Consider the following 11,167-nt stretch of genomic DNA (forward strand, 5'->3'; position numbering starts at 1 on the left):
ATTAATTATTGGCGTCTCTAGGGTTAAGGACTAAAACTAAATCTTAGACATGCATACACAGATTCTCGCTCGAATGGATAGCTATGGTTGTGTTTAGAATGAGTTCTTGGAAATCTCATGTGGGTTGAGAGCCAAGGAAGTGAAACTTTGAGCTCTCCACATGAAATGTCTTAAACAATGAAGTCGAGTCAAAATAAATAATACTCCGTGGCTTGGCTTTAGACGTCAAGCAGTGCTACATGTATGTGTGTATATGTAATTTCTAAGCAGGGAAGGGATTTTTTTTTTCTCCTGAAGGCTCTTATTCGTGGTGGAGTGCTTCGAGTAAATTTTATTCGAGTGATTTTTATTGTGAACAAGTTAATGCATTTCTCTAAATACCCTTACCTTATGTTTGGGGAGGGCTTAGATTTGTATTTGTATTTCATTTGAATAAGATGTCATACAAGATTATATTGAAATTTATCCAAATCGATCTAAGTTCAAATCCAAGGTTCAAAATCCATAGTGACAAATGCAACATTACTTTCCGTTAATTGGAACATATATTTTGAGGTATGAATTTGGATTTGTGGGAATGTATTTCTAAAAACGTAGTATGAATTTGGATTTGTGGGTTTGTTGAAAAACGTAGTATGAATTTAGATTTGTCTGTGTGTATTTTGAAAAATGTAGAATAATATTGAATTAAATTTCTTTTGAATATAGATAAATTCAAATTCAAATCTCGAAATTCAAGCTCACAATAGGAGTAGCATTAGCTACCAAACAAGAATGGGTAGGGTTTATGAGAAGAGCGCCCTCTATGAAGCTTTCTCACACCCTACGTGGCCCTCACAACCCTCCCCCATCCCTTGCTCGTGTATTAATGAATCTGTAACTGTTACTCCCTTCTTCTTTTTGTCCTTGTCTTCTTCTTCTCTGTCTGGCCAGCTAATCTTCCATTCTCTCTCAGAGCAAAGTGGGGGTCTACCACCATTGACAGAATCCATCTGAAAGTTCTACTTGGTTGAGAAAAATCTGAAGTATCCATACGGTTTCTCTCTTTTCTATTATTTTCATCAGCAGAAGAATTCATATAAATCTCAATTCTAGCTCTTGCTGGTATATCTATCTATTGCAGCATAGTATACGTAATTCTCTAGAGCCAGCTGTGATGTTCTTACTGCTTCTTTTGCTCGATTACCTATATATATATATATATATATATCAAGCTTAGTTAAATCTCCATGCATGCTTACCTAGTATAATCCCTCTTGCTTGCTTTTGTCTTTGAAACTCCCCATATATATAAAACTCATATATATATATATATATATATATATATTTATTTATATATATAAGATTAATACACATATATGCACGCACATACATATATTTAAAGTGTTTTTTCTGGTGCATATGTATCTTTTTTAGATGTTTGCAATGGCTGGAGCTCGTCAAAATGTTGTTCCTAAGCTTAAGATCATGACCCAGCTGCCAGTAGAGGACAACAACAGTGGTACTGAAATGCCGAAGTCCAGGCAATCCTCTTTCGCGGTGCATGAAAAGCAGAATCACAGAGGAAAGGGCGTTGAAGGCATCCCTCCACCACCTGGATTTGGTGGCCATGACATGAAAATTTTCAAAGGAAAGAGTGTTGAGGACGACATCCCTCCACCGCCCGGATTCAGTCCTCGTCCTCTTGGAATGTCCAAGGAGGAGTACTTGAGGTTGCAGAAACGGATGTATATTGATCTGAATGATAAAAGAAGCTCTTCTTCTCGTGCTGGTACTGCTAGAGGGATAAACATCCAAAGTAAGCCAATTACTCTGAATTCATGTATATATAATGCTTGCTATTTGATTTTCTTGTTTTTTTTTTAACTATCTGTGACTATGTGATCTCTTTTTAAGCAGTGTTTCTTCAATTTATGTTATGGTTTTGTTTAGCTCATGAGATATTTTGGCATCCCAGGGTAAGAATTAGAAAATCTGAAAAATGGGTGTTCAATCTGCTTTGCTATTCTTTTGGCTGCTAGCTTCTCTTTTTTTGGGTTTGCTGTTGTTTCTCCTTATGATCGTTAGTGTATATAGTCTTTTGTTTCTGATCAGAATTTTTGTTTGTTGAATGAAAATACTAAAAAGTGTGAACATACTTAAATTGAGCTGCATGTGATTTCTAATTCGATTACATGTCAAGCAAAAAGGGAGAAGGGGGAAAAAAGTGATGCAACAAAGTCGCACGAGATTGACTAGTTTAATCTTTCTACTTCAAAGAAGTGGTCACATATATACATTTATCTGATGGATTCTTCCCAATCATTTGACCTATGGGCTGTGAACAGATTCTCATCAAGAGTGGAATTGCCCCTTTTCATGGCAGTGGAAATCTTATTTTCATGGATGAGGTTAAAATTCATCAAACTCCATGATCAATTTTAAGAACTTTGTGGATAAGAGAAGAAAAATAACTGAAATGAGCCCCATGTAGGGACTAAACTAGTCTGATCATCAGCTGAAATGAAAGAGTCAAATGATGCATATGTATGGGGTCTCATGAGTTGCATGAAGTACGTGAGAGAAATGGGCATTTCAAAAGGAGGAAAGAAGTACAAAAAATTTAAGTTACCCTGACACAAGATATATTTGTGCCGCTAATCGACAAAATAGTCTTTTGGCTGTCTATTTAATTTTTCCCACATCTAGATGAAGTTTTCCCAATGTCTTGTGTGTTTGATCGTTGTTCTAGAATATGATTATTTCCAACACGCGTACTGAGTCAATATTTAATTAAATGATCTTGTACGTACGTTTCAAGGCATTTTCTGTATGTAGCGAATCTTGCCGTAACGGTATTCTAACTTGTCTCTTTGTTACTTATTGTGACAACCTTACAACCGCGTTGCGACAAATTAAAAACGTGTTGAGATGACTTATAATTAATCATTATAATCCAATGAACACGTGTTCAACATCGAAGCAAGAATGTTGCAATTAAGAAGGTTTTGGACCATACCAATGTAGAGATGAACTTGAGTGTGAACTATTTTTTAGACCAACAGCAAAAGAGACATTATATATAGGTTCCAGTGGCAGAATTTATACCGCATATTACAGCTAGCAGTGTACCTTATGTAGCATTGCCATGAAATATATACTAGATTTTGGTTTTGGTAATTTATGGAAACTGCTTTCCCTATTCAATCTTTGTTCTTAATATGACATGCTAATTAAAATTCATGACGTGCATATGCCACTCTTCAGTTTTTTTCCCCACAATTATTTGTTCATTTTGTTTTTGTTAAATTACTTGAACAATGATTATATTTCTTCTCGGTTTTATCAACAATTCTTGGTCACAGGTTTGCTATGGCTTATGGTCACTGACTTGGCACTAACCATACATCATATTTGTCCAAGCATACTTCCTATACTTGAAATGTATCTTTGTGTTTTTCCTTTCCTGAATTTTTGTTAAGTTTTTCTTGTCTGTCCATGATAATTTGTCTTCAATCTCTTTTTACAGCGGTTCCTCTCTGTTTACCACTCAAGGCTCCTGTTGAGAAACAAACAGAGGGGGTGAAAGAAAAGGAACTAAAAGAAACTTCCCCTACAATTCCTAACAGAAGAAAAAGCAATCGGATTTCACACTCAAGTATGAAGTGCCTGGCACAGGAACCACAAAAACGGAAGCGCCGGTGCACTAAAGGGCAAAGCTTGAATTCTAATAATAGCTCACAAGCAGAGAATTCTACAGGCAAAAATAGGAGAATGGATGCCCATGGGGGCAAGCAAGCTCCTACTCAGCAGCCTTCTCAGCCTGCAGCACATAGCATGGCAGAAAAAAGCAACTACTCTCCTTTGCATGCCACAAGTAATGATGTGAATGTTTTTGTGAACCCTTTAGCTGAGACCATGTTGGCAGAACTCCGAGGCTTTGTTAATTATTTGGAAGATAACTTCTCTCGGCCTGTGGTCGACGCTCCAGAGTATCCGCTGGAAAAGGTCAATGAACTCAATGAACTTCAAAAGGCACACGAAAGACTTTCACATCTTTTATCCTTGGATTTTAGGATATTGATTGAGCCTGAAAACTTGGCTGAAGTTGTTGGTCTTTCAGCCAAACTACAGAAAGATACTAGCTTAGATGCTGTCCAACTTAAGAACCTATCACTGATTGAGAAGCTCCCTTTGGTGAGTAATGACATTCTGAAAATGGAGTGGTCCATCAAACTAGTCAATAGATTCTTCCTCAATCTTAAAGACAACATGGCACGGTTTACTTCGCTGAAGGTGGAACACGAAAATCTAAAAAAGGCGGTGTCAAAAGCACAGGCTGAAGTGAATGTGAATACTTCATGTATGCAGGACATTGAAACTCAGATCTTACATCTTCAAACCTGTCATGCTGAACTGGCCACAGCGGTGGAGTCTAAGGAGGCCACAATGAAATCGCTAACCACCTCTAAAAATGAAATTTTTAATGCCCTTACGAGAATCAATAATGACATTGAAGACGCGATGAGAAGGAAACCATGGTGGGAAGAGAAGCAGCAAGAATTAGTCCATCTGAAGGCCAATATACTGTCCAATTACAGTTTTCTTAAGGGTTTTAGCGTTTTACTCTCTGAGTTGACCCAGATCGAGAGATGATCCATCTAGTTCATGATGTTCTATTGTCCACTTTGCTGCTTTGATCCTTTAAACAAAATCTGTTTACCTTAAAACTTGATGCTTACCATTGCTTTGTAGGAACAATACTGTTTTGTATGCCGCTATATAATTCGTACTTTGAATTTTACATACAATATTGCAGTAGCATAGCTTAAAACATCAATTGCTTATTTTTTGTTGGTGTGCGTCTAGTCCCACAGCACCTCTGTGAGCAGCTCTAAAGTCAATATAAGATCCTCTTAACTCTCTTTTCTAAATACCTAGGTTTTGAGGATGAGCGCTCTAACAAGGTATCAGAGCTGGACCTTGGGCTGCTTACCACTCATAACTGGTATCAGAGCCCATGGTTTCTCCCTAAGATGCTGGGCATGTGGTGGTGCCAATTTGGTGAGCCCAATTCGTGTGGAGTTTGGAGCCCGATCCCAATTCGTGAGGAGTTTGTAGCCCGATGTGTGAGTAGGAGATTGCTAGAATTTGTCCCACATTAGTTGTGGAAGGGGTTTGGTGGTCCGTTATTAAGTGTGAGGGAAAAACTCACCCCATGAGTTAGCTTTTGGGGTTGAGAAGGCTCAAGACCACCCAACATTTTCCCCTGAAGCCCATGGAGGGAAATGAGGCGAGAAGGAGTCCAACCCACAGAGAAGCCAAGCAGCCCAAGGCTCAGCTCTAATATCATGTTAGAGAACTCACTCTTAAAACCTAAGTGTCAAGGAGAGAGAGTTAAGAGGATCTTATACTGACTTTGGAACTACTCACAGAGACGATGTGGGATTGGATGCGCACTAATATTTTCTTATAACCACAATTACTTCACACATTATGTGTTGTCGTGCAAATGATTAGCTACCAAGTCTTTATTTGAAATGAGTTTTATGATAGTTTCAGTTGCATCTTGAGAGGGTAGGATTGTGTGCTACAAACTAAATTCCCCCCTCTTCAAAGGATTTGATTGATCCTTTCTTCTTCAAGTACTTCATTGTAATCATTGGGTGATCCAAGTACTACTCTTGCATACCTTCAAATTGAACTATATATGGTAATCTTTATGACAATGACCATCGGTTGTCTACTTTTTTTTTTTTTGTTTTTGTTTTTTTAATCTTTTTTCATACATTCTTCAATTAGTTACACCAGAGGTATATTATTTGAGTAGGGAAGACTGTCTTTCCTTCTACATATATTTATATCTTTTTTAAGATTTTCTTTGGTCCAATAAGGCTAAAGAGTAGAGACCAGAAAAGAAAGTAAATAGAGAAAATTTGTCATATTGGAAGGACATTGAGACTATAGTGTTGTTAAACAACTAACACTAGACAACTTCCATTTTATATTTATATGGTTAATGTATTAGTATTGCACACATGAAGCTGGTATGTATAGATAAGGTGTGATATGTAGATGGTAAGCATTTGAAATAGGTAAGATTTGTGCTCGACGCCTATTTGGAATGTCTTAAAAGATAAGTACTTCATACAAAAAGTACTTAAGTACTTATGTTTGTGTTTGATTTACACATAAATAAGTACTTATTTTAAAAATTACTTTTTCAAATTATTTTTTTAAGGAAAATGAACAAAATTTTAAAGTATTTTTCTGAAAAAAATACTTATCTTGAAAAGTACTTACAATAAGAAATCTTAGAGTGCTTTGTGATAAGTACATTTTACAGAATAATATTTTTGTATAAGTGGTTCCAAATGATCACTTAATTAGCTTTGTGTGTGTGTGTGTGTGTGTGTGGTGGCGGCAGGGTCGGCTCTTCACAATATAGGACCCTAAGTGGATGTTTTAATTAGAACCTCTTTATATTCAGTTTAATTTTTATTTTTATTTAAAATTAATTTTTCTATTTTTTTGAAATGCAAAATTACATAAAATTAGATAATCGAAAACGTTAAAGTGCAAAGAAAATATCACAGAGAGTGAGAGAGACAGAGAGAAAGAGACGAGAGTAATAGAGAGTTAGAGATGAGAATGACTGAGAGAGAGCGCCTGAGACCGTGTGAGGGAGGGGCAGTGTAATAGTTAATAGAATATTTAAAAACATAATAAATGTAGTCAATTTCAACTTTCAAGAGTTGTGCCAAACGGTCATGAGATATTGTGACTTGAAAAAGAAAGAATTAAATTGCATTTACTTTACTTTTCAAAATACAATTTCATTTACTTTTGAGATATTGAGAAAGTCAATCGTCAGTGAGAGAAAAGAGTATGAGAAGAGATGACATCATAAATAATATTAATATTAAAAAATTTTTGGGGTCCTAGGCAAAATACTCAATGGCCTTCTGGTCAGGTCGGCCTTGGGCGGTGGCGGTGGATCCAAATGATCCCTTTTAAAAAAAGTGTTCTTTTCTAAGCTCTCTTTCCCTTTGAGACCTACTCTTGCCCCTCAACATCCCACAAAAACTGAATTCAATATATTTAGGGAAATGTTATTGGTACTCCAAAGAATACCATTAGCACATCACGTTTATTTTTTCTTATATTAAAAGACAATTTTATTGATAGTATTCATGAGGAAATGAAAATTAAAAAGGGTTAAATTCATCATTTAATACATGAAAAATTAAATGCAAAGTACCATTGATAATTTTTGGAGTACTATAGCCCTTTCCTATATCTATGTTCACACATTACCTATTGTCATTTAAGAGGTGTGAATGCATTAATTGTGCAATTAATAAAAAATAATTTAAAAATCCTTTTAATGACGTACACTTTTAAATGTATGTATTAATGTCACACACCCTGTTATTGGCTAATAAGTCAAAATTTAACAACTAGCAACTAAGTGCGCGTATCATAAATTTTTTTTCAAAAAATAATTACAAGCATTGAAACTAAAGTTTCAGAGCATTTAATGCGTATTCCCAGCTGAGCTTTTAGGGAGTGGTTGATGCCGAAAAAAAATATTTAAATTTTTTATTTTTTGATTACATAGGAACTCTAGCCACCAACAAGCCCTTGAATACCCCTGGTGCGGCACCAAACTTACGAATCAATGCCCTCTCCCTAGGTCTCGTTGATTAGGTAAAGTCTGGAATGCGGACACGGCTTCTGTGCATCAGTTGGACGTTCAGCCAACCCGACCCCCGGGACACATCTCCATTACCATCCACGGTCCTCGTTGGCTCACAGAAAACTCTCATCATCCATGGCCCCCGCTGGCTCACAAAGCGAACTCTTACCATCCACGGTTCCCGCTAGCTCACAGAATAAATTCGCACCATCCACAGGTACCTCTGGTTCCGTGAGTGTATCTACTTGGAATTGAACCCCCGATGCTCCTTCTTACGTTCTGATGCCTTTCCACCGTGCCATGCCTGTGGGGACTAAAAAAAAAAAATGATTCTTGAAAAGGGACTAAGATGCTAAATGGGCAAAATGGGGATAAGAGTTGTAGGGTTCTCTCTCTCTCTCTCTCTCTCTCTCACACACACACACACACACACACACACACACTTACATTTTGACAATGATTCTTATAGCACTCAAATTTGTTCAAACTTACTTGCATCATTGATTGTCTTTTTTTTTTAAACTAAAGGAGGGCGACACCTCCAATTATTTATTAATATACCCTCACTTTTGGTAGAAGAATACTATGGTTACAAAACAAGCAATGGGAGATTACAAATAAAATAGACATTAAAGGCCTCCCAAATATAACACCAACAACCAACCAAAAACAGGACTACAAGTCCAAACAAAACTAAATAAGAAACAAATCTAAATAGGCCTAGCAAAAGACAAACATAATAAAATAAACTAAAATAAAAAAAATCTAAACCAACCAAACAAAAATCAAGAGGATGAACTAACGACGAAGGGAAGTGAGACCCAACCTATCCATCTAAAGGATAACTTTCAGAAACGTGGTAAAAGATGTTGTTCTTCATAAATTACATTGTTTCCCATTTCTCCTTCTCTAGTAAGAAAATCAATTGCACTATTGCCTTCCCTATATTGATGGATCACCATGAAGTTCACTCCTTCTAGCTCCGCCATGAGGTCCTCTCAAAAATTCCAAAGATACCACAAGGTATATCTACCTTTTCAAAACCAATCAACAATAATTCTCGAGTCACTGTCAATAATCACATTAAAATAATGAAGTCATTTGCATAAACGGATTCCTTCCAGAATTGCTTTTAATTCCATACTATTGTTCGTACCATTGCCAAAATAGCTTGAAAAAATCGCTTTCACCATGCCATGGCAGTCTCGAATGATTCCTCCAACTCCTGAAGTACCCAGATTGCTCCTATAGCTCCCATCATAATTAAGTTTTATCCACCCTGTTGGGGGTTTAACCCACGAGATAATTTTTCTAGGCCTTGCGCAAACTCCATGATGCTGAATTTGAAACTCTTTCAAAATCGTAATGTTCGATATCTTCAATTTTTGAAAAGAATTAGAGTTCTCAGCTAAAGAACTAACCCAGTATCGAACACTTCTCCACCCTTGATCCGCACTTTGGTAAACTCCTTCCATTCTCGCTTTGCATCTTTGATTCCAAAGGCACCACATAATCAAACATGGAATTAGAACGATTAAAATACCTTTAATAGATGATTTTCCGAGCATAGTAGAACCAGTTTGCAATTCTATTTTTCTAGGGAAGGAACCATCGAAAAAGAATCCACAACACCACACTAGTCTAAAGCCAAACCTCTGAAACCACCTCGCCTAAAGAAAGAATGTGATCAGTGTTTTCCTAACTTCTCTACACGCAACAATCATAAGCCGAAGCCATCGATATTTTTTTTTTTGCTTGAATTCTGTCATCTTCTGCCAAACATCTAAACTAGGCTTTTCATAAACACATTGAGATTCTTCTAGGCAATAGAGAATGCCAAAACTAGTCATTCCACTCAAAATTATCACTTTTGCTCCTCACTGCCTCCCATGCCGTTTTTATAGAGAAATTACCGTCAGGGGCAAGCTTCTAGATGAATATATCTTGACCACTTTTACTAGCTGGCACATTATGCAAGATTTCCATAGTTCTGTTGGCCCTAACCAATTCCATTAATAAATTAGAGTTCCAGTTGTTATTCAACTAGCAATCCTTAATACATAGCTTCTTGTTTGAAATATCCTCAATGCACACCACTAACAGGCCTGATGTAAGCCACTTATCGAATCAAAAAGAAGAATTCCCACCTCTCACCAAAATTTTAACATTATCTATAACTTTCGGAATGGTGGCCATCACTGATTTCTAGAACCAAGAATCATTTGGTCTCCCATTCCTTATTAATATATGATCATTTCTGCAATATTTAGCCTTGAAAAAAACTGACCATAGATTGTTAGAAGTGAGCAGTCTGTAGGCAAATTTCATGAGAAGCGATTTTTGGACTTCTTTAAGATCTCTCAAGCCCATACCCCCTTCCGAGGTGGGTTTACAAATTTTCTCCCAAGAGCACCAATTAAATATTTCTTTTACCTTTTACCTCTCCCCATAAAAAGTTAGCAAGAAGAGAGTTGATGTTAGAAAATGTGACCTGTGAAACATTAATAACCGACATCAACTGTATCGGCATGCTAGACAACACATGTCTTAATAAAATCAATCTTCCACCCTGCGAGAGCAACTTAAATTTCCACCTTACAATTTTCTTCCTAATCTTCTCCATAAGAGGCTCCAAGATCTTGGAAGACAATTTTCTAGAAACTAAAGATGCACCCAAATACGTAACTAGGAATTTACCTTCCATGAAACTCATGATTCTCAATAACCCACATTTCCAAGTAGGAGTAATGTATTTCGAAAGGAATAATGGAGACTTTATCTTGCTGACTTTTTGACCCGAACACTTCTCTTACATCTCCAGAGTGTAAACCAAATTTCTAATAGACCTTTTCCCACTGTTTGCAAAAATAAGAACATTGTCCGCATAAAGCAAATATGAAACCAAAGGGGCCCAAATCGGATGATTAAATTGTCCAATACGACCTGTCTTATAGTTTTTCCTAAGTAACCTTGTCAAAACCTCCTCCATTATGATGAATAAATAAGGAGAAAGTGGATCCACTTACCTCAAGCCTCTAGTCGATTGAAAAAACCCTTTAAAAGTTCCGTTCATTATAACGGAAAACCACAGGGACTCCACACAATTTTTTATGAGCTTGCAAAACCTCTTAGAGAAGCCAAAAGCCTTAAGAACCTCCAGAAGAAAATTCCAATTCACTCTGTCATAAGCCTTAGCCATATCTAGTTTTACCATCATATTGCCGCCAGCCATTTTTTTGTGCAAAGAATGAACCATTTCCTGTGCAAGTGTAATATTCTCAAAAATACTACGCCCGGGAATAAAAGCACCTTACTCATGTGAGACCAACTTATCAACAATCTCAGTTAGCCTAAAAACAATAATCTTGGAAAAAATTTTGTAACCCACATAGCACAAACTAATAGGCTGGAATTTATCAAAACTAGAAGGATTGTCCACCTTTGGAATTAAAAAAATAAATGAAGAGGAAAAGAACCTGGAAAGAGGAA

At 36.6% G+C, this 11,167-nt stretch overlaps 1 protein-coding gene across 5 annotated transcripts; it reads left to right on the forward strand.

The window, feature by feature from the left end:
* Window positions 1-862: 862 nt before the first annotated feature.
* On the forward strand, window positions 863-4,785 carry LOC131146329 (uncharacterized). 5 transcript variants are annotated; one of them, XM_058095877.1, is made up of 3 exons: window positions 863-1,104; window positions 1,417-1,798; window positions 3,509-4,785. In XM_058095877.1, the coding sequence occupies exons 2-3, from the start codon at window positions 1,417-1,419 to the stop codon at window positions 4,633-4,635; spliced, it is 1,509 nt and encodes a 502-aa protein (XP_057951860.1). In that variant the 5' UTR covers window positions 863-1,104; the 3' UTR covers window positions 4,636-4,785. The 5 variants fall into 5 exon arrangements, with proteins under 5 accessions (XP_057951860.1, XP_057951861.1, XP_057951859.1 ...); XM_058095878.1 differs by having other exon boundaries at window positions 863-1,036; XM_058095876.1 differs by having other exon boundaries at window positions 863-1,025.
* Window positions 4,786-11,167: the final 6,382 nt, after the last annotated feature.

This window comes from Malania oleifera, chromosome 13 (assembly GCF_029873635.1).
Source record: "Malania oleifera isolate guangnan ecotype guangnan chromosome 13, ASM2987363v1, whole genome shotgun sequence".
NCBI classification, from domain to species: Eukaryota; Viridiplantae; Streptophyta; class Magnoliopsida; order Santalales; family Ximeniaceae; genus Malania; species Malania oleifera.

Bases quoted from the DNA above. Each gene is read 5' to 3' on its own strand.
- LOC131146329 (XM_058095873.1), top strand. The intron at 1,799-3,508 runs GTAAGCCAATTA...CTCTTTTTACAG, and splicing joins TAGAGGGATAAACATCCAAA to CGGTTCCTCTCTGTTTACCA.